Raw genomic sequence first — 24,345 nt, 5'->3', positions numbered from 1 at the left:
TGGTCAGGCACTGGAGAGAGTACACGTGCATCGTTCACTGAAAGCAGTGTCACAGGTAGACAATGTGGTGAAAAAGGCATTTAGCAGGTCAGCATTCATCAGTCAGCAGATTGAGTATAGAAGTTAGGATGCTATATTGTGGTTGTTCGAGATATTTGTGAGACCACACTTGGAGTATTGCATGTAGTTTTGATCACTGTCTTATAGGAAAGATATCATTAAATCGGAAAGAGAGTGGAAAAGATTTGGGAGCATGCTGCAAGGAGTCCAAGGCCTGAGTTACCAGCAGATCTGAATTTCATTCCTTGGAACCTAGGAGGCTCAGATGTCATCTGATCAAAATGTGTAAGATCATGAAGGTACAGATGGGATGAATGAACATATTCTTTTTTCCAGGAGGGTTTAGGTTTAAGATGAGAGCTGAAGGATTTGAAAGGGAATGAGGAGAATTTTCTATTACAGAGGATAGTGAGTATATAGAATACACCACAAGAGGAAGTGATTGAGGCAGGTACAGTAACACATTTAAGAGGCATTTGGATAAGAACGTAGATAGGATGGATTTAGAGGAAGAATGCACCAGTAGATAGGAATTGAGTTGTGGTCATCATAATTGGCATGGATGAGATTGGGCTGAAGGGCCTTTCTCCATTCTCATAGAATCATAGGGTTATACAGCATGACAGCTGGTCCTTTGGTCTCTCCGGTTTATGCTGATCAAGTTGCCCCTCCAAGCTAGACCCTAACCCTTGCACACATTTGCCCCATGATGTTCAAAACCTTTTGTATCCATGTACCTGTCCAACTGTCTTATGAAAGTTGTTAATTACCTGTCTTAACCACTCCACCTAACAGGTCATTCCACACACTCTCCACTCTTTGTGTAAAAAAAACTTTCCCTCAAGCCCCTATTAAATCTTTCCCTTCTCACCTTAAACCTATGCTCTTGATTCTCCAACCCTGGGAAAAAGACTGAATGCATGCACCCTATCTCTGACCCTCATGATTTTATACACCTCAATAAGATCACCTTTCAATCTCCTGCACTTCAGTGCTGTACTCTGGGCTATGCTATGACTCTTGAGCCAATGGGACATAGGAAAAGTTGGAAAATTGGTACCACAATGAACGGTGCCAAGAGGCAGAGAACTAATTATTGTGAGTGCAGGCCTTTGATCAATAGAGCGACAGGGACTGGTGTTGAAATCTTTACTTTTATTATAGAAATAAATAATTTGGATGTGAATATAGGATTTCCCTTTTGGCTTTTGGTTTCTGTTTAGGTTTTATTGTCACAGGTCACATGATAAGAACACAAATATAGTGGATAGCCAGAGACCTTTTCCCAGGGTGGAAATGGCAAATACAAGGGGGGACAACTTTAAAGTGATTGGAGGAAGGTATAGTGGGGGATGTCAGAAGTAAATTCTTTACACAGAGATTGTTGTGTGTATGGAACATCCTGCCACGGGTGGTAGTTACATTACACATTAGGGGTATTTAAGAAACTCTTAGAGGGCACATGGATAATTGGAAAATGTTTTGTTGGAAGGAAGGGTTAGATTGACTGCAGAGCAGGTTAAAAGGTCAGCACAACATTGCGGGCCAAAGAGCCTGTACTATTCTGTAATGTTCAATGTTCTACGTGCCAAGCTGCAGTGAAGAGCTTACCGTGCACAGTATTCATACAGATCAGATAACTACGCAGTGCATTGAGGTGGAACAAGGCAAAACAATTAAAGAATTCAGAATAAAATGTAAAATCTACAGAGAAACTGCAGTGAATCAAAACTTAAGTGCAAAATCATGAGATAGATTGCATGGTCAGGAGTCCGTCTTATCATACAAGAGTTCCTTTCAAGAGTCTGATAACAGTGGGGCAGAGGCTGTCGTTCAGCTTGTTGGAAGGTGCTTTCAGGCTTTTGCACCTCTGCCTGATGGGAGAGGGAAGAGGAGACAAAATTAGTATGTTTGTAGATGATATGAAAATTGGTGGTGCTGTTGATAGTGAGGTGGAGAGTGGATTTCATTATTCAAGAGTTTGATAACGGCAGGATAGAATCTGTCTTTGAGCCTGCTGGTATATTCTTTCAGGTTTTTGTATCTTATGCTCAATGGGAGATGAAAGAAGGACAAAATTAGTATGTCTGCAGTTGATGTTATTGATAGTGAGGATTGCAATCTTAAGGTGCAGAATGATACTTATCATTGTTGGCTATGTCAAGAGCCATATGCCAACACCTCCTTCACCATCTTGTCAACCTCCAAGGCTACTTTCAGAGAACTATGTCCTTGTAAGGGCAGCATGATTCTTCAGTCTCAAGGAAACAAAAACAGAATTGCTGAACATTCTGTTTCATAAAGATATTTTACCTTAATTCACAGTCCATATTGCACAGCTCACTTTCTGCAGTCAGGCGAGGTAAGTGCTCGCATCGTTGGTCAGAAACAACCAGCTGATCGGCTTTCCGCACACAGACCACCTTTCTCCTCCGTTCCCCTGTGTGCATTAGACGGAAGCACATCAATATTCACATCCTCAATTCTCTCACAGCAAATCTCTCCAACAGCACCTCTGACCTTTTGGCAGGAGCTCTCTGAATGATATAATTATTCTTCATTTACTCTTTGATAGGAAGGAAAACAGAACCATTTCACCGAGATACACTCCAATGAAATAATTGTCACTCCCCCTTCACATTAGGCAGGATTGTTTGCAGGATGCAAACAGTGTTGCTGTGGTCACCTTAGAATTATACAACACAGCATTACCAAAGATAGACAGAGCATTGCACTCTGAAATGTTAACTTTTGGACATTATACTTTCTGTATATTCTGGAATTCAGAATATACTTTTCACATAAGTAAATTAAACATGGAATAGTTACATCGGTGAGCTATGGATTAAATAAAAAGAACTGATTGGCTATCTGTGATGAGTTGCAGAATCTTCACCTGGATTGTGTGAGGAAGGTTCAATTCAACAAATCACTGCTCCTTTATGAAGAGGAAATCAGCCTGGATTTCTCCTCATCAAGGGCAGATGATGAGTGAGTCACTTCTCAATCTCCAGTTACTCAAAGACAAGAGCTCCTCATGATCACCAAAGGATATTGCCCAATTCTTTTGGAATTGTGGCCAGAGAGCCATGAATACTTTCAAGAGAAATGGCGAAACTACTGGGGAACCTTATTCCAAAGACTACTCAGTAATAATGTTTGAAGGCACATTCATAAACTCAAGATATCTCCAGGGCCCTAATTGAATAAGGTGAAATAATTTTCCTTTCTGCCACCCCATGGGTGGAATTGGTATCACAATGATGCCGAGCTACCCTACCCACCAAGCCTTTGTGACAGGGAACAGAGTTTGTGTTGCTTGTATTAACTGTGGGTAAAGTCATACAGAAGGTTCTACTTTGCCTTCAGAGTTCATAAACATGGGTCTGAAGTCAAGTTCTGGACTGAATTAGCAAACATAAAGAAGAACAGGCCAATTAATTGACCGGCATGCATTAAGCTCCTTGGGGTGATTAACTGAAAATGCAAAATTGTGAATTACATTTCCTGTAATTCTCAGATATGAAAACACACTTAGCACAATATGCCTGGAATAAGTGACAGGATTCAAAAGAGATATGTGGAGCTCAGTGGTAGAGAGCAGTCAGTAGCCTACTCAGGGTGGCGAACCTATGGCACACACAAATATTTTGCTCGCTTGCAATGCTGCCCCTTGATTCTTTACACCCCACCCACAATAAAAAGATACATAATGATTATCTTTGCTGTCAATTGAAGCAGTCAATGATTTTTCTTTACAACCCAAGAGTTGTGAGATGCTTCCATAGGATTGGTACCAGCTAGACAGCTGTGAGAACACCTAAAGCTGGATGATACGTTTTGAAGTCCTCCCTGTCTTGATGTACACATCAGCATATAGGCAGTAAATTGTTACAATAGCAAAAATATTTAGAAATACTTTGTTTTTATAGAAGGTTCATATTAATATTTTGAACAGGTTTCTAAAATGCTTCATTTATTTCAATCTATCTCTGTTACACCTTCATTACAAGTAAAATTAACACACTTAAATAAGGAACTGGACTCATCCTTTTCCTTTAAAAAAACTTCCATAACTTTTGTTACTAATTTATTAATCCATGATAATCTCTGCTCAAAATTACCACAGCACAAGAGAGAATTTTTTAGCTTATTGCCAATATGGGTACATACTCTCAAAAAGGTTCGCCACCCTTGGGTCCTAGGTAAATGATATAGGGTGTGGGTGTCATTTGTAAATAACAGCTAAACATCTTTTTTTATATATTAAGTGAAAGTTTGAAAGCTTGAATGTAAATAACTGATTGGATTTTACCTTGGCACGGTCTATTGCACTCTTGCCATGAACCATACGGGTCCCAAACAAACAATCCCAGCTGATCCTCTATTGGTATATTAAAGGAGTAACGCACATCAGGGTTGTACAAATTTCCAACAGACAAAACCTAGCAGTATTTAAAGAGAAAAAATTTGTGAATGTCCCAAACTAATGCTAACTACAAGTGGAACTAAACAGCTTCAAGGTAACTGTCAGAAAAAATGATAAAGCCATGGGGATTGCTCAGAAGAAGCTGGGATTTCCTCACTGGGGAAAGGTTACCTATGATACCTATATAAAAGTGCAGAAGTCCTTACCTGAAGAATCAACTCTTCTTCAATTCGGCCTGTACAGTTAATCCGTTCCACGTCACTGTCTGAGCCACTGTATTCGATTGTGGTTCCCTGTACATTTACCTCTCGCTTAAACATGCTCACCACAAAGTTTCCATTCAGGATGAAATCGCCTTGGCTGTCAGATAATGCTGAGAGAGAGGCCAGAAGTACTGTTAAGGCAGCAGCACTGAGGTAAACAGTGCATAAATTTCCTCTTCCCCATCTCCCCCTCCGACATTAAATGATAAGTCACCCTGTTTTTAATGGATTTTTAGTATTGAAAGAGCTGGGCCTGGGCATTCAAATATTGAGCTATTTTAGTGGAGGGGGCCAGTTCCAGGCATGTACAAGTAGAATCATGAACAATGTGAATGAGAGCTGGGTATTGATTGTGTTTAAGTGAGCATGTAAGGCATGAACTGAGGAAGAATCCACTCAGCTGCGTTCAATGCTTATGGACTTGGCTGAGACGTACAAAATGTCCACTTAATGGGAGCATAATTGCTGGCTTGTGCTTTGGACCCACCTCCATCCCAGACTTGAATTAAAATACTCCAAGAGACAACCTGGAAATAAAATCAAAATATTCCTCTACAAAGGTAAAAAAAACAATTACTGTTTTGCAAGATGATCTGCTTTTCCCTGTAATGAGGCCAGAGTTGAATTATTCAGTGTTCATCATGGAAAGTCAGAGGTCTCTAGGTTCAAAGGTATTTTTTCTTCAGAGTGTAGAATGAAACAAACAGAAGTTGATGAGCCAAAAAAGACTGCAGATGTTAGAAATCTGAAATAAAACCAAAGAGAGCCGGAGTCCATTCCAGTTGATGGCCCCTCATCAACTTGGAAAATTCTGTTTTAATTATGTTTTCTATGGTCCACTGCTCTCTGAAGCTGCATCTGCATTGCAGATTGCAAATGGAAGAATACATGCAGCTTGTAATGGACAATGGAGGAAATCATGATTGTAATCCTAAAGCAGGTATGGATGATGTATAGGAGTTGGCAGAATGGCTAAATATAAACTGGATTATATTATACACTCTGTGCAGCAGTGAGCAGCGGAACCACCATATACTCAAAATGCTTACCAAGGTAGTTGTCATCTTCTGGTTTCCCTGAGTAACTGTGCTGCCGTACATCAATGTTTGTGGCTCCTGAAGGTATTCGTACGACTACATTATACCCTTTAAGTAAATCAATAGTTTTAGAACATGCATTGGAAGAAAATATCCATTAATATTCAGAGCATAAGCTAAGATCTGACCTCTGCTGTCTAACTCTTGACTGGACTTGTTTTTTAAGTCTTGGCTAAGTCATCATTTATCTCTCATCTCTACCAACAACAAATTGTACAAAAGATTAGATGGAAAGAAGCTGCAGTTCTTTTGGGTCCTATTACAGCTACAGAACTAAATGTAGTGTAATTACTTTAACCAGGGATAAACAGCAATGAATTTACAAAAAGAAAATTCAAAGTCAAAGTAAATTTATTATCAAAGGATGTATATGTCACCATATACTACAGTGACATTTTTTTCCTGGCTGACATTTACAGGAAAACAAAATAAAGAAATACGACAGAATTTATGAAAAACTATGCATAAGGAAAGCTTGACAAATAACAAATTGACAAAAGATCGCAAGCTGTGCAAATAACATTTTTAAAGCATAATACAATCAGTTCAGAGTTGTGTGAATGAAGTTACCAACACTGGTTCAAGAGCCTGATGTTTATATGGTAATAACTGCTCCTGAACTTGGTGGTGTGGGACCTAAGGCTCCTGTATCTCCCGAACCTTGTGCCCAATAGTAGTAGTGAGAAGAGATCATGTAATCTAAAAGCAAAAGAAAAACACAATGCTGGAAATCTGAACTGAAAGCAGAAAAGGATAAGAGACTCTCAGCAGGTCAGATAGCATCAGTGGAGATGATATAGTTAATGTTCTAAGTCAATGAATTTTCACTAGATCTGAATTGTGATTAACATGTGTCCAAGTAATCACTGATTCTCATGAATTGATGTTGCAGGTATCTACTAAGCTGAATGCATTACTAAAATCATAAAACTATTCCATTCAGATATAATTCTAATGATTACATCTTTAGAAATTGCATCATAGCAAGTTCCTGCACTGGTCTGCATGGAGTCTTGCCATATTACCCCTGGGTAAAGCACTTTAATGTGCTGTCAGTGTACTATTCTTGAATGAAGCCCATTTTTCTGAGGTGGAATGCTGCAAAGATTGGCCAACTGACATTCCATTTTCCGAGCATGCTAAGCACAGTTCTCAACACTTTCAGCAATCCTGATGCACTTCTATTCTGGCCAACTGCACCTAATCAGCATTAGTGCTGACCTTTCTATAACCCGCCACATGTTCTCAGAGCGCAGATGGAAATAAGAGCTGGATTCTGCTCATATCCACGGGTAACAGCTCTGATTACACTTAAGTGCCTCACACATGATTGGATTCTACGCATGGGAATCCAGGCATAAATTGTTTATACAACCCTATAGTTGTGTACAAAAGCTGGGGATAAAATCAACTCACATTATCTCAGTGTATCCACACACAATGGAGCACACTCAGAGCGACAAAAAAAACACAGCTAACAGTTACCATTTAGTTCAATAGAACCCACTCTCCTGGCAGACTAGGCTCCTTCCGGGGTGGAATTTTCTATTCTACAGACATCAGATAAGTAAGATGAGGATTTGATCAGAGCAGAGATGAGTGGGAAGGCCAGAAATCTCACACCCAGCCTCACATAGCATTAACTCAGGTGTGTTTTCTAGGAACCCATCTTTCAGAGGCTAATGAAATCTGGCACATCCCAATTGATCCTTACCAATTTTTATAAACCACAAAAAGCATCCTATCCAGATATATCTCAATAGAACGGACACAAAGAAGATGTTTCTTATAGTGAAGATGTCGAGGACCGGAGGGCACAGCCTCATAATACAAGGATATCCCTTTAAAACTGAGATGATGAGGAATTTCTTTAGCCAGAGGGTGGGCAATTTGTGAAATTCATTGCCACAGATAGCTCTGGAGGCCAAGTCATTCGATATATTTCCATATATACAGCTCAGAGAGAAGCAGCAAACCCGCCATCACGATCATCAACCCACCCCTGAACACCCCTACCCCTGCACAAAACACAACAAGAATATTGTCCCCCAAATTGTACCCACACAAAAACAACAAGAAAGATTGAAAAACAGTCCAAAGCCCAAAAGCCATATGGAGAAATTTCAATAACATTCTCCAGCATTGTTGAAAGAGAGAGACTTCAGGCACAGCAACAGGCCACAGAGGCTTCCCCCTTGGCAGTTGAGCAATCCCAGCAGTGATCAGAAGGCAGGCAGTTGATGCTCCCCCTCCACATTCACCTCGATCTTTCAATCTTCCTCGTTGCTTTCATTGGTGAATAATGCAAGCTTTAATTGGTGAAATGGCCTCATAGTTTCTTCACCTCGAGGTTCATGCTCGCTGCTTCCTGGATTTTCTCGGAGACAGCAAAGCGCTGGATTGCTCAATCCGTCTCCAAACTGGAAATCACAGGCTCTTACAGTTCCAGGAACGCATTCAAGTTGAAAAAACAGACGTAAAAGGAGTAAAAGAAGAGTGGAAGAAGTCACTGCTTGCTGCTGAGATGATGAGCAGGTTGATCAATAAAGAATTAGAAAATGCAGGGAACAATGAGAAGGATTGCCAGACAAATTATGTTGGGAATTGTGTTTCAGAATGCAGGGAGCCACAGACCAATGGGATTCAGTGACGGTTGGAGTGGAAAGGGAACAGGGAAAGGAGAGGGAACAGGGTGTGGGCTGGGGAGAAGGACACCCAGTTGAAGACAGCAAGGTGACACTGACTGCATCTGCCACCTTCACCATCAAAGAGAACAAGGGCAGAGGGCACTGCCACCTCAAACCACACACCATTCCGACTTGGAAACATTTCACTGCTCTGTCATTGTCACTGTGTCTAAATCCCTCCCCAACAGTACCTTTACCAGAGGGTACTGGAATTAATTTCTTATTGGCACATGTACCAAGATACAGCTGAGTGAAAAGCTTATCTTGCATACAATGATTACACAGAGCATTGAGTAGAACATAGTAAAATAACATTGCAGTATAAACTGTAAAAGCTGCCAGAAAGTGCAGTGGCAGTAAATGATCAAGTACAAACTTATAATGAGATAAATTATGAGTCCAAGAGTTGATCTTATCCTACAAGATAGACATTCAAGAGTCTGATAACAATGGGATAGAAACTGGTGATATGTGCTTTCAGGGTTTTGTATCTTCTGCCCCTTGGGAGAGGGGAGAAGAGAGAATATCTGGGATGGGTGGGCTATTTGATTATGTTGGCTTCTTTACTGAGGCAGTGAGAAGTATAGACTGAGTCCATAGAGAGGAGGCTGGCTTTCATGCGTCCACAATTCTCTGCAGTTTCTTGCAGTCTCATGCAGAACACCAACCACATCAAGCCATTATGCACCAGAGGGAATGTTTTCTATAGTGCATCAATAAAAATTGGTGAGAGTTGACTGGGGCATACTGAATTTATTTAGCCTCCAGAAGACCATAATAAGGCAAGGGGAGCAAGATTAGACTATTAGAAGCTCCTGCTTTCTTCCCATAACCTTTGATGCTCTGACTAATCAAGAACCTATCAACCTCTTCTTTCAATACATACAATGACTTCACCTCCACAGCCATCTGTGGCAATGAATTCCACAGATTTACCACTGTCTAGCTAAAGAAATGCCTCCTCATCTCTGATCTAAAGGGATGTCCTTGTATTGTTAGACTGTGCTCTCTGGTCCTAGTCTCTCCTACTATTGGAAACATCCTTTCCATATGCACTCTGTCTAGGTTTTTCAATATATGATTAATAGTGAACAGTGTGCTTGCCTTCATTGATTTGGACATTGGGTATTAAAGTAAGGATGTAATGATGCAGTTGAATAAAAGTTTGGTTATACACACGGAGTACAGTGGGTAGTTCTGGTTGTTCCATTTTAGGAAGGATGTGGAGATTGTGGAGAGTGTGAAGTGATTTACGAGGATGCTGCCTCAGTTAGAAGGTCTTTGCTATAAGAACAGTTTGGTCATTTGAATTGGTTCCTCAGTCAGAGGCTGAGGAGTTTCCTGATAAAGGTTTCTAAGATTGTGAGATGCATCTAAAAAATCAGAATGATTTACTTGTGCGAAAGTTTAAAGAAGATATGTCAACATGGAGAATTGTGGGAGCCTGGAATGTGCTGCCAGGGTGGGGATTGAAGCCGATCTACTAGAGGAATACACAAGGCTTTTGGACAGGCATATGCTTATGCAGGGAATGGAGGGAGGTGGTTCATGTGAAGGCAGATTAGCTTAAATTGCCACCATGCTTGGCACAGACATCATAGTTAAAGAACCTTACATGCACTGTGCACTTTTACATGCTGTGTCAGAATTAGAATCAGAATCAGAAATCAGAATGGGGTTTATTGTCATTGGCATAAGTCATAAAATTTGTAGTTTAGTGACAGTAATACAATGCAAGTTACAAATAAATCCAGAAATGAATACTACAAAAGAGAACTGGTGATGTAGTGTTTATGGTTCAAGGACAATTCAGAAATCTTTTGGTGGAGAGTGTGGGTCTTCAAGCTCCAGTACCTCCTTCCTGATGGTGGTAATGAGAAGTGGGCATGTCCCACAGTGTGGGTCCTTAATGATGCATGTGACCTTCTTGTGGCACTGCCTTTGTCAGATTGATATGCCAGACTTGAGCCTGATAATTAGTAATTGGAAAAAAGGATAAGGGTGGATGATAGGGAGAATTCTGACATGTAGTCAGTTTAAGCTGGTAGGTGGTAGGAAAACTGACCCAATGGAGCTGGTGGGCATTTTGCTGCAGAAATTCTGGAGTAGCACAGATTGATGAGTTCTGGGTTTAATGCCTTTACAAAGAGAATGGAATAGTTCAGCACTGGATGGGCCCTTTGACCCACAATGTAGTGCTCATCTAATTAAACCTGTAAATTAACACCTAACTAAGCTAATCCTTTCTGCGTACACAATGTCCGTATCCCGATATTCCCTGAACATTTATGTGTCTGTCTAAGAGCCAATGTAACACCTCTATCATATTTGCCTCTACCACCACCCCAGACAGCTGATCCCAGGCACCCACCACTATTTGTAAAATGCTTACCCTACACATCTCCTGTGAACTTACTCTCTGATCTTAAATGCACATGTTTATATGCATCATATAAACTTCTATCTGGTCCCTCCTCAGACTCTGCTACTACAGAGAAAACAGTACAAGTTTGTACAACCTCTCCTCATTGCTCATGCCCTCTAATTCAGACAGCATCCTGTAAAACTCTTCTGTATCCTCTTCAAACCCTTAACATCCTTCCTGTAATGGGGAGACCAGAAATGAATGCAATACTCCAGTTGCAGCCTAACTCAGAGTCTTATAAAACCATAACATAACCTCCCTACTCTTGCGCACAGTGGCTCAAATGATAAAAGTAAACACTCCACATGACTTCTTTACCACCCTATTGACTGTGTAGCCACAGGCAGGACAGCATGCTGAATAAAGGGCCCTACTTTGACAAATGCTGCAAACTGAATCATCTGCAGCTCAGCATCAGTAAGACAAAGGAGATGGCGATGGACTTTAGGAAGACTAAGCCTGTTACTATTGATGGTGAGGATGTTGATGTGGTGAGGACCTACAAGTACCTGGGGGTGCACCCGGATGACAGTCTTGCCTGGAGCACCAACACAAAGGCTGTGTACAAGAAGGGTCAGAGTCACCTCTACTTCCTGAGGAGATTGAGGTCCTTTGGAGTATGCAGGTCTCTCCTTCACATATTCTACCTGTCTGTTGTCGCCAGTACAATCTTCTATGTGGTGGTGTGCTGAGGCAATGGCATCAACATGGGTGATGCTATCAGGCTCAGTAAACTGATTAGAAAGGTTGGCTCTGTTATAGGAGTCAAACTGGACACACTGGAGGCTGTGGCGGAACAAAGGACCTATGGGAAATCCTGGCAATTCTGAACAATGTTTCTCACCCTCTGCATGCCACCTTGGCTGAACAGAGGAGCACTCTTAGTAATAGACTAACACAACTATGCTCCTCCAAAGAGTGCTATGAAGTCACACTTACCCTTGGCCATTAGGCTCTATGATGAATTAACTTGTAGCTGGGGAAGTGATGAACCCCCTCCTGTTAGAGTTTTTTAGATAACTTATTTTTTTATTCTTTTTGACTTCTTAATGTTTGTATATCTGTGCACTTGTGAAGCTGTTGTGACACTGTTGTTTCCTTTGGGACCATCCAATCCATCTGTTATTTAGATTTTGTTTGTGTTGACTGAGTTTACCACCATCCATAGCTCTCTTGTTACAGCACGATTGAGCCATCGTGAACACAGCAGAGTACGAATGTCTGCAAACTGCATTCGCCTACCAGGGAGCAACTGCAGGCAGACGTGGCCGCATTCTTCAGGAGATCCTCACCCTCTCCGGAAACTCTGACTCTGATCGGCACGATCTGAGTTGGGCCAGAGCGGTTTCCAATTCTGGGCATGTTCAAGCTGGAGACGCCAATACTCGGAAGGGATTGCTGCATCTTCTGGCTCCTGAGCGATACGATCATAACCCCGAAGCATGACGAGGTATCTTGGTGCAATGCTATTTGGTCTTCGAGATACAGCCATCCAAATTTGCATTGGAATGCAGTATGGTAGCTCCTATCATCTCACTCCTTACTGGAAAAGCCCTTTCCCAGGCTACTGCTCTCTGGGAGAATGAGTTACCCGTCTGTGCGCATACAGACCTCTTTTCAGAGAGGACCTGGGAATTCAACTTGATAACTGAGTAATGGAAAGAAGAGGGGATGGATGAAGGTGATATTCCGAAGAGACTCTTCCCCCCGATTATCCTTCATTCTCTCCTATTCCCCAGACCAGGACCTCTGAACTACTGCCAATCTTGGCCTCCAAGAAGCCTATGCAAATAAGCCAGACCAAGATTTCTCAAGCCGAATGAGAGAGAAGGAAAGAGATGCTGCAATTACTGTGGAGAGTCCAGGCACCATCTGATCTCCAGTCCCAAGTTGCCAGGAAACTCATGGGACTGTCCAGTGCAGGGCGGACTGTGATGGTTGCTAGCCTCACTCGCAGTTTAACTCCTTCCGAAGTGGTGTTCCCTGTGAAGCTTTCATGGGGAACCAAAAATATTCCCTAGACACTTTACACACCTGGAGAAGAGGGATGCTTATGTGAGAATGCTGTTCTTGGGCTACAGTTCAGCATTCAACACCATAGATCCCCTCCAGGCTCGACAAGAAGCTCAGAGACCTCGGCCTTCACCCTTGTGCGGCTGGATCCTGGACTTCCTGGCAGATTGCTGGCAGGTGGTAAGAGTGGGCTTCCTCACCTCTTCCCCCTCTGACTCTCAACACAGGTGCCCCTCAAAGCTGTGTACTAAGCTCCCTCCTATACTCTCTGCATACCCATGACTGTATCACCACCCACAGCTCCAATCTGATAATTAAATCTGCTGACGACACTACACTGATGGGCCTAATCTCAGATAATAATGAGGTAGCCAACAGAGAAGAAGTCATCACCCTGACACAGTGGAGTCAAGAAAATAACCTCTCCCTCAATGTCGCAAAAACAAAGGAGCTGGTTGTAGACTACAGGAGGAATGGAGACAGGCTAACCCCTATTGACATCAATGGATCTGGGGTTGAGAGGGTGAACAGCTTTAAGTTTCACTGTGAAAACATCACCGAGGATCTCACGTGGTCTGTATGTACTGGCTGTGTGGTGAAAAAAAGCACAACAGTGCCTCTTTCATCTCAGATGGTTGAGAAAGTTTGGTATGGGCCCCCAGATCCTAAGAATTTTCTACAGGGGCACAATTGAGAGCATCCTGACTGGCTGCATCACTGCCTGGTATGGGAACTGTACCTCCCTTAATAGCAGGACTCTGCAGAGGATGGTGTGGACAGCCCAGCACACCTGTAGATGTGAACTTCCCACTATTCAGGACATTTACAGAGACAGGTGTGTAAAAAGGGACCGAAGGATCATTGGGGACCTGAGTCACCCCAACCACAAACCGTTCCAGCTGCTGCCATCAGGGAAATGGTACCATAGCATAAAAACCAAGACCAACAGGCTCCGGGACAGCTGCTTCCACCAGGCCATCAGACTGATTAATTCACGCTGATACAATTGTATTTCTGTGCTATATTGACTGTCCTGTTGAACATAATATTTATTATAAGTTACTATAAATTCCACATTGCATATTTAGATGGAGACATAACATAAATATCTTTACTCAAGTATATGAAGGATGTAAGTAATAAAGCCAGTTCAATTCAATACTGACTCTAGTGCAGCAGAGAGTTTCTTGGATTGGCAAGAAGATTGAAACCCCCCTTTTAGTGTCTCAACCATGGCCCTGGATGGGAGACCATTGGAGCTGGGTCAGGTCAACCACCAAACGTTTCCACTCAAGCTCAAGATTGGCCAACATGTGGAATCAAGCAAGCTCCATCTTAGTTGGTCCCTAGAAGCACCATTCATTGGCTGTCATCCCACAATCTGAGTGTCAATTGGACTACTAGCATCATTCTGGGCTGATCAAATCAGTGCAAAAAGAATTGGCTCCAAAAGGGGCCCAAGACACCTCCCAACTTCCCTCCCAAACTATCTCCTGAGTTTAGTTCTGAGACAACTTCCAACATGTCTCCTGAATTACATGAACCTTCGTCCTCTAACCTCAGTGTATCTGATTTGTCTAGGGGACCTGCTGGAAGTCTTCAGCAAGAAAAGGACCACCACTTTACCACATCACAGGGACTATGACTGCACCTTCGATCTGCTATCCAGTATACTTCCTCTTCAGGGACAACTCAACTCTTTATAGGCCCCAGAGAGAAAAGCCATGTGGGTTTACAACCAAGAAGCCCTGGTGTCTGGGTTCATCCAGCCATCCACATCTCCTATTGAAGCCAAGAAGGATGGTAAGCATAGACTATAGGAGACAAAATACTATCACTGTTTAAAAACTGGTACCCTCTGCCTCTCATGAGCACAGTCTTTGAGATTCTCTGGGGAACTACAGTATTTACTAAACTGGATCACCACAGTGCCTACAACCTAACCTGCATTCATGATGGAGCCAAATTGAAAACTGCATTCAACACACGAATGGGCCAATACAAATACCGAGTCATGTCTTCCGTGTTGGCAAACACTCCAGCAGTATTTCAAGCCTTCATCAATGAGTGTTCCAGGAGATGCTACACCACTTTATTTTTGTCTACCTAGACGATGTACTCATTTTCTCTTTGTCCACTCAAGAACACCTCTAGCACGTCTGGCAGGTTCTACAATGGCTTCTCAAGAATCAACTATTCATCAAGCTGAAGAACAGCAAATTCATGTATCCATGGTCTCCTTCCTTAAGTTTATTACATCTAATAGCAATCTACAAATGGACCCCCCTCTGATAAGACCCAATCTGTGCGGAACTGGCTGCAACCCTCCTCTATGAAACAACTCCTAACGGTTTTGAAGTTTTGTCAACTTTTATAGGTAGTTCATCCGCAATTTCAGTTTGGTAACAACGCTACTCTACAACCCCACCAAGAGATCTACTGGGCCCTTCCACTGGACCCCAGGGGCTGAAGTGGCTTTTGTGGAGTTGAAACAAAAGTTCCTGTCTGCACCTAAGGCAGTTCCACCGGACCCGGACTTGCCTTTCACAGTGGAGGTCAACAAAAGTAGGAGAGTAGGGGCCATCTTGTCCCAACATCCTGCTCAGATGACAAACTGCATCGCTGTGCCTTCTACTCAAGACAACTTTCTCCCATGGAGGCAAACTACGACATTGCAAATAGCTGGCCAATAAACTGGTACTGGAGGAATGGAGGCACTGTTTGGATGGGTTCAAACATCTGTTTGTGGTATGGACCAACCAGGAAAAAACTAGCCTACATCCAAGATGCAAAAGGGGTGAATTCCAGTAAGGCATTTTGGTCCCTATTCTCTAATAGGTTCACCACCCAGGATCAAAAAGTCAAAAACAAGACACCCTCTTCCAAAAGGGGAAGAGGACCCTTCAACTATGATTCCCATCTTTAGTGTGTTGGCATCCATCTGCTGGAACATAAACTTGATAGCGTGCTGAGCCCAAGAGCAAAATGGGGTATATCCTGGGAATGGTCCTCCTGGATGTATCTTTGTTCCTAAACTTGCTCATTTAGAGGTGCTCAACTGGGGGCACTCTGAATATTGCTGGGCATCCAGGGGCATCTCACACCCAAGAGTTAATTAAAATACGTTACTGATCACCAGGCATGAATAATGATGTCCTGGAAATATGTCCTAGCATATGATGTCTGTGCACAAAGTAAAGAACCCCAAGCATAGCTTCAAGGTCTGCTTCAGCCTCTCCCGATTCCTGCTCACTCTTGACCGATCCCACATTTCTATGGGCTTTGTCACTGGTTCTTCGGTATCTTAGGGTAATAATACAGTAACCATGATGGTCGTGCACCGATTCTCCAAGGCCTGCCGCTTCATATCCCTTCTCAAACTACCATCAGCTTCAAAGACTTCCAAGCTCATTTTTACAGCACGTCTTCAGGATTCAGTTTTCTCTAGGACGTCATCTCTGATCGTGACTCCCAATTTGCCTCAAGATTGTGGGAGGCCTTTTGTGAGCTCACTGGGCCTCAGCCAGTCTGTCATCTGGGTTCTAACTGCAAATTGAGTATAGGAGTAAAGAGGTCCTTCTGCAGCTGTACAGGGCCCTGGTGAGACCCCACCTGGAGTATTGTGTGCAGTTTTGGTCTCCAAATTTGAGGAAGGACATTCTTGCTATTGAGGGAGTGCAGCATAGGTTCACAAGGTTAATTCCCGGAATGGCAGGACTGTCATATGTTGAAAGATTGGAGCAACTGGGCTTGTATACACTGGAATTTAGAAGGATGAGAGGGGATCTGATTGAAACATATACGATTATTAAGGGATTGGACACGCTGGAGGCAGGAAGCATGTTCCCGCTGATGGGTGAGTCCAGAACTAGAGGCCACAGTTTAAGAATACGGGGTAGGCCATTTAGAACAAAGATGCAGAAAAACTTTTTCACCCAGAGAGTGGTGGATCTGTGGAATGCTCTGCTCCAGAAGGCAGTGGAGGCCAAGTCTCTGGATGAATTCAAGAGAGAGTTAGATAGAGCTCTTATAGATAGCGGGATCAAGGGATATGGGGAGAGGGCAGGAACGGGGTACTGATTGTGTATGATCAGCCAAGATCACAGTGAATGGCGGTGTTGGCTAGAAGGGCCGAATGGCCTACTCCTGCACCTACTGTCTATTGTCAAACCAAGGGCAAATGGCGAGGGTCAACCAAGACCCAGAAAGAACTCTCAGATGACTCGCATCGGGGATCCATACCACCTGGAGTGGCAACCTGATCTGTGCAGACCCTGCGCACAGCACATTTCACATTTCATCTGTTTGGATGTCTGCTTGCGAATGCCAGTTTGAGCACCATCATCTACTCTTCCTGGAACAAGAAGAGGAACAACTGGTCCAGTGATGTCACCTGAAATGGCTAAGGTGAGAGAGACAATTTTGGCCACAACAAGGTCAAGCCAACCGCCAGAGAGGACAGGGACCAACACTTTTTCCTAGTCAGTGGGTGCTGGCTGTCAACTGGAGATCTCCACATGCAGGCTGAATCTGGAGAACTGGCCTCTTATTACATTGGTCTATTCAAAGTCCTAAGATGCATCATCCCATTACTGATCATTTCCAATTTCCAATCACCATGAAGACTTACCCCACATTCCATGTATTCTGCCTCAAACCCTTGAGTGCCAGCTCCTTGCCTCCAATTCCCAAACCTCCTCCACCTCTCAGAATTGTTGAAAAAACCCACCTACATGGTCCACTGACTTTTTGGACACCTGCATAGTTCAAGATAAAAAGCAGTTCATCATTGACTGGGAGGGATATGGCCCAGAAGAAAAAAACTGGATTCCTTCTTGGACATCAGGACATCCTGGACCCTACCTTGATGGTGGACTTTCACCAGCACCATCCTGTGCACCCTGGGATGTCAGGAGTTGGCCCTAGGAATGAAGTGTGTGGGGGGGGGGGGGCTGCTGTCATGGTCCGGTCTGAACAGCAGCAGGCATCCATGTTTTGGTTCTCCATTTCCCTGGAGCATGGTTAACTGCCGCCGTCCCTTTAAGGCTTTAAGGCCAAGCAAAGCATTAGCACTCAATCGTAGGAGTTTAATTTCTAGTACATTGTGATTTCACCTTTGGATTTCATTCGTGTCATCTTGTTATTTTTGTGCCTATTAATTCTAGACTATCCTCTGCTTTTGGATCACCATCCATAGCTGTCTCATTACTTCTACACCATCCCCAATGCCAGCAATCCATGTATTGCCTGAAAACTTACTAACGCATTCATCCACATTTTTATCCATCCTTTACATTTATATTGTAAGCACCAAAGGTCTCAGTATAGACCTTGCTTTATAGATCACTATTCACAGGGGTCATGTTATAGTCTGTGCCTGGTCGGATGTGCTTTCAGACTTTTGTATCTTCTGCTCAGTCGGGGAGAGGAGAGAAGTAAATGTCCAGAGTGAGTAGGGACTTCGAACATGCCGGCTGCTTTACTGAGGCAGTGAAAAGTATCGAGCCGATAGAGTGGTGGTTGTTTCCTGTGATATGCTGGGCTGTGTCCACAACTCTGCAGTTTCTTGCAGCCATGTGAAGCGTAGTTATCATACCAAGCTGATATGCATCCAGATAGCATTGCCTTTATGGAGCATTGATAAAAATTGGTGAGGGTTGATGACACATGCCAAATTCCTTTAGTTTCCTGAGGAAGCAGAGTAGGAGAGAAAGTGGCATTTGCTACATAGCCCTAATAACATGTGGTTTAGTTGCAGGAGTAAAAATTCCTCTACCAGTTGTATCAGGCCTCGGTGTGACTGCACCTGGAGAACTCCTTCCCTCAGAAACGATGCACTTTCCTTGAAGGAAGTTTCACAGAGGTTCACCAGATCAAGAATGGCAGTTTTGCAATATGTAGAGAATTAGACTGTGGATTTTAAAATCTGTTAAGGGCTTGACAGGCTGGACAAAAGATGTTTCTCCAGGTGGGAAGTCAAGGACAGAATCTGAGGATGAGGAACTTCTACTGCAGTTCTGATGCTAGATTTCAAACCAAATTATAGAACATAGAATTGTACAGCACAGAACAGGCCCTTCAGCCCACAATGTTGTGCCAAACTTTTAATATAATCTATGATCAAGTTAACCTTTTCCTCTTAAACAGCCCATTGGCCTCCATTTTTCTTCCATCCATGTGTCAGATATTAACAATTCCTTTCATTGCTTAGGCACTGCTCGATCTGCAGAGCTCCTCCAGCAAATTCTGTTGCTGAAGTTTGTGTGGGGATGCCTAAGGGCTGAGTATGGTAACTGCTCTGCATGTGTCTGCAAGAAACAACAAAGTGTCATGCACACAGGTCAGCCCATCATGGAAGCCAGACTCCCCTCCACAGATCCTGCTGCCTCAGTAAAACAACCAGAATAATCACAGATCCTACCCACCCCAAACATTCACATTCCCCCTCCCCCATTGGGCAGAAGATATAAAAGCCTGAAAGTACATACCACCGGGTTCAAGGACAGCTTCTATCCTGCCATTATCAGCCTCTTTGAGATCATAAGTTATAGGAACTGAATTAGGCTGTTAGGCACTTCAAGTATGTTCCACCATTTCATCATGTCTGATCCAATGTTATTCTCAATCCCAATCTCCTGCCTTCTTCGCAAATCCCTTCCTGGCCTGACCAATGAAGAATCTATCGATATCCACCTTAAATATACATTAAGACTTGGCCTCCAGGACCCTTTGTATAATAAAATGGACTCTTGATCTCACAGTCTATCCCTTTCTGATCTTGCACTCTGCCATTCACATACACTGCATTATTTCAGTAGCTTTCACAGTTTATTCTGCACTGTTATTGTTTAACCTTGTTCTACCTCAATGCACTGTGTGATGATTGAATCTTTATGGACAGTATGTAAGACAAGCTTTTTGCAGTATATTGGTACATGTGACAATAATGAACCAATATCAATACTTGTCTGAATTCAGTTCAGCAGGATCCCAGACTGGAACTAGATCTGACCTGAAGGGGAATTTTATTGTATTGGGATTTATTGTACTTTGATAGATATTGATCATAGAGGCACAGTGCCTATCCCCATGCAATTTGACAGTCTGAGCAGTTTTGTAAAGAAGAATGGGGAAAAATTGCAATGTCAAGATGTGCAAAGCTGATAGACACCTATCCACACAGACTCAAGGCTGTAATTGCTGCTAAAAGTGCATCTACTAAATACTGACTTGAAGGGGGTGAATACCTATGCAATCAATTATTTTGTGTTTTATATTTGTAATTAGATCACATTGTCGAGATCTATTTTCACTTTGACATGAAAGAGTCTTTTACAGTTGATAGTGTCAAAAAAGGCAAATTAAGTCCATTGTAATTCAATGTTGTAAAACAATAAAACATGAAAACTTCCAGGAGTGTGGGGGGTGAATAATTTTTATAGGCTCCAAAGTACAGAAGTTCTTCATTTGTTGAGGTGTTATGATGCAATTGTGCATGATGTGATCATTGGAAAATTTATGATGGTAGGAAGATGACTGATGGGTCAAAGGCACTACTTGAGGACATCCTGCCAGGATATCCCGGGGGTAATGTATTTCCACAACTTTTCAAAAGTAGCTTCTTATATTGGTATGCAGATTAATTATAGTGTGTGATCGTTTATGCTCATGGTTAAATAGGATATTTTAGGATTTAAGTCAGGATTTTAGGATTTTATATTATTAAATCAAATTGTAATAATATCTGGAGCCACTTGGGGCAGCAGTCTATTTACTGCCGAAAATGTGAAAGCTTTCAGAACTGGCTAGGTACAATCTTGAAACAAAATAATACTTTGCAAAACTCTAAAAATCCAGAAGAGCAAGATTGTAACAAAATGAGGTCATTGATAAGTACTTGAAGACTATCATCACGAGAATAATACCAGCAATACTAAAGCTATGGTAACATAGTGTAAGGCATGATAATGATAGTGTAGAAGGTCGTGGTAGATTACAACAGGACATATAAAAGAATGCAGAGCTGGTCTGAGAAGTGGCAGATGGAGTTCAATCTGAACAGTGAAGTGATACACTTTGGAAGGTTGCACATGAAGGTAAAATACAAGGGTACTGATCAGATTTTTAGCAGTGTGGAGAACCAGATGGATCTTGGGGTCCAAGTCCGTAAATCCTTCAAAGTTGCAATGAAAGATAATAGGGTGATTAAAAAGGCATTTAGTAAATTGGTCCTCATTAGTTGAGGGATTGAGATCAAGAGCCATGAGATAATGATACAGTACTATAAAACCCTGGCTAGACCACACTTGGAGTACTGTGTTCAGTTCTGATCACCTCATTATACTTTAAGAAACTTTAGAGAGAGTTCAGAGGAGATTTACCAAGATGCTGCTGGATTAGGAAACGTGCCCAATAAAGAAAGGTTGAATGAACTAAGGCTTTTCTCTGTGGAGTGAAGAAGAATGAGAGGTGACTTGATAGAAATGTGTGCATAAGGTTATGAAAAGTATAGACAGAGTGGGAATCCAGCACCTTGTTCCCAGAGCACCAATGGCCAATATCAGAGGACATCTTTTTAAGGTGAGTGGAAGTTGAGAATGGTAACTCGTCACTCTGTATACCACACTGACGGGGCGGTGGTTGAGATACATACACGCACTCATACACACATGCACATGCCCTAAAAAACACACAGATATGCACATACATGCACATATATATATATATATAAAACACATTCATACACCTGTGCATGGCACACACGTAGATGTGGGCCACGGTGGAGCCACAAAGATATATCACACACAGCAAATGAAACAAAACATTGCCACAAATAACTTAATAGAGCATAATTCAAAGTGCATGTAGTGCACTGCACAGGTAAACAGTACAGTAAACAACACACTGCCCTAGTGACAAGATCTCAATGGTGACAGGGGCTCATAGCCCATTAGTCTCATAGCCTGAGGGAAGAGGCTGTCCCCTCATCTGGCAGTCCTAGTCCTCATACACACACAGACGTTTTCCAGATTTAGGTGTTTTAGCTCAGGTTAGATGAATTTCTGAAATGTTGAGGTACCCATTTCTAAACCTTTGTCCAAATGCGGAGACATAACTCTGCAATCCTCACTGAGAAGTGTGAGGCCCCAGTTCACCATAATGCTTATTTCTGCCTCTTGCCATCAAAGTGAGTTAAAGTTAACGTATAGGTCAAATACTACAAACTTTTCATTCAGTACCACAGAGGAAAGGTCAATGAGCTATAAAAAGTCCACAAAGTTTTTGTGTTATGAACAATGGTGGGCAAGCTACTTCAGGGAATTTACACACGGCTCCTTAATCTACCAGGACTAGGTTTTGGACTACACGGGGAAGTACTGCCATACAGAACTACACTCTTCATACAAAGCAGGGGGAAGTAAAACAGGACTGGTTTTCAATTAACTTATTGAGTTGGCTCATTCCCACCAAGAGGGAAATGTAAACCTGTAGATTTATGCACTACAGCCACAGCTGTCTACACTACTGTAGGCAAACTATAAGACCAAACATGAGCTCTCATGAGGTAAATTGGCAAAATAGTGAATAATCTCTGGAGATAAAGAAATTGCACTCTGACTGTGGCTTTGGTGATAACAGGCTGGTAATTCCAGGTCACAGATATATGTTAATTGGTAGAATGATTATGAGCAAGTTAAGAAACCTCGGTCTATGAGTGAGCTGGAGTGGGTGAGGTGCCCAGACCTCAGTCTGAGAAGGGACTGAGGAGGCAGCAATGCACAGCACTGAAGTTCATTGTTGTTGATTGAATCAAAGGTGGGAGATTGAAAACAGAACTGAATGGTACCACAACAACAACCTCTCACTCAATGTTAGCAAACCCAAAGAACTGATTATTGACTGGAGGAGGAGGACACCAAAGGTCCATGAGCCAGTCCTCATTAAGGGATCAGTGGTGGAGAGGGTCAGCAACTTTAAGTTCTTCGGCTTTATCATTCAGAGGTTCTGGCCCAGATCCAGCACACAACTGCCATTATAAAGCAAGCGTGGCAGTGCCTTTCCTTTCTTGGAAGCTTGCACAGATTTGGCATGTCATCTAAACCTTTGACAAACTTCTATAGGTGCATTGTGTACAGTATACTGCCTGGCTGCATCATGGTCCGGTATGGGAAAACCAATGCCCTTGAATGGAAGAGCCGACAAAATGTGGTGGATACAGCCCTCCCCTCCACTGAGCGCATTTAAAAGGACAGCTGTTGCGAGAAAGCAGCATCCATCATCTAGAGCCCTCAGCATGTTCTCTTCTCACTGCTGCCATCAGGAAGGAGGTACAGAACACTCGAGTCCCACACCACCAGCTTCAGGAGAGTTATTACCTATCAGCCATCAGGCTCTTAAACCAGTGGAGATAACTTTACTCACCCAAAACTGAACTGATTCTACAATATATGGACTCACGCTTAAGGGCTTTACAATTCAGGTCTCAATATTTATCACTTTATCTAACTTTTTTTTCTTTTTGTGTATTTCCACACTGTCTTTTGCACATTCTTTTTTTGTATGCCCGTATACACGACCATATTCCGTGTGCAGTTTTTCATTGATTCCATTGTGTTTTACTCTATCTACTGTGAATGCCCACAAGAAATTGAATCAGGGTAGTATATGATGTAGGGTGAACCTCCACAAGGTATCAGGGCCTGATAGTTTACTTGGCAGGGGACTGGAAACCTGTGTCAACCTGCTGGTGAGAGTGCTAAAGAACATCTGCAATCTCTTACTGCCGCACTTGGAGTTTCCCATCTGCTTCAAAAGGGAAACAATCACATTAGTGCCCAAGAAAAGTGGGGTGAGCTGCCTCAATGACAGCAGACCTATTGTGGTAATACGCAGATTGCAGAGGGTCCTTGTTTAGGATGTATCACTGGCACACCTCAATAATATGACCTTGCACTCACATCTACTGCGATGAAGTGTTTAGAGGTTGATCATGGTCAGAATCAGCTCCTACCTAAGCAAGGACCTGGACACACTGCAAGGTGCCTATCACTACAGTAGGTCCACAGCAGATGTAATCTCATTGGCTCTCCACTCAGCCTTGGATCACCTGGACAATAACAACATCTACATCAGGCTGCTGTTTATTGATTATAGCTCAGGGTTCAATGCCGTCGTACCTTCAGTACTAATCAGCAAGCTCCAAAACCTGGGCCTCTGCTCCTCCATCTGCAATTGGATCCTTGACCTGCTCATCAGTCAGTGCAGATTGGAAATGAAATCTCCTCCTCACTTACAATCAATTTCAAGAATATGTGCTTAGCTCACTGCTCTGTACGCACAACTGTGCGGCTAGGCGCTGTTCAAATGCCAA

At 42.6% G+C, this 24,345-nt stretch overlaps 1 protein-coding gene across 1 annotated transcript in view; it reads right to left on the bottom strand.

Moving 5' to 3' along the window:
• LOC132397663 (A disintegrin and metalloproteinase with thrombospondin motifs 20-like) overlaps positions 1-24,345 on the bottom strand; it is a 517,254-nt gene that overhangs the window by 221,324 nt on the left and 271,585 nt on the right. The window contains exons 16-19 of the mRNA XM_059976430.1: positions 5,802-5,897; positions 4,696-4,862; positions 4,376-4,505; positions 2,374-2,500 (exon numbers count right to left, since the gene is read on the bottom strand). Of these exons, the coding sequence (XP_059832413.1) occupies positions 2,374-2,500; positions 4,376-4,505; positions 4,696-4,862; positions 5,802-5,897 (520 nt within the window). The remainder of the gene's footprint in view (positions 1-2,373; positions 2,501-4,375; positions 4,506-4,695; positions 4,863-5,801; positions 5,898-24,345) is intronic.

The sequence above is a fragment of the Hypanus sabinus genome, chromosome 8 (genome assembly GCF_030144855.1).
Source record: "Hypanus sabinus isolate sHypSab1 chromosome 8, sHypSab1.hap1, whole genome shotgun sequence".
In the NCBI taxonomy this organism is placed as follows: Eukaryota; Metazoa; Chordata; class Chondrichthyes; order Myliobatiformes; family Dasyatidae; genus Hypanus; species Hypanus sabinus.
The sequence above is the reverse complement of the archived record's forward strand: the minus strand, read 5'-3'. Positions and strand labels throughout refer to the sequence as shown.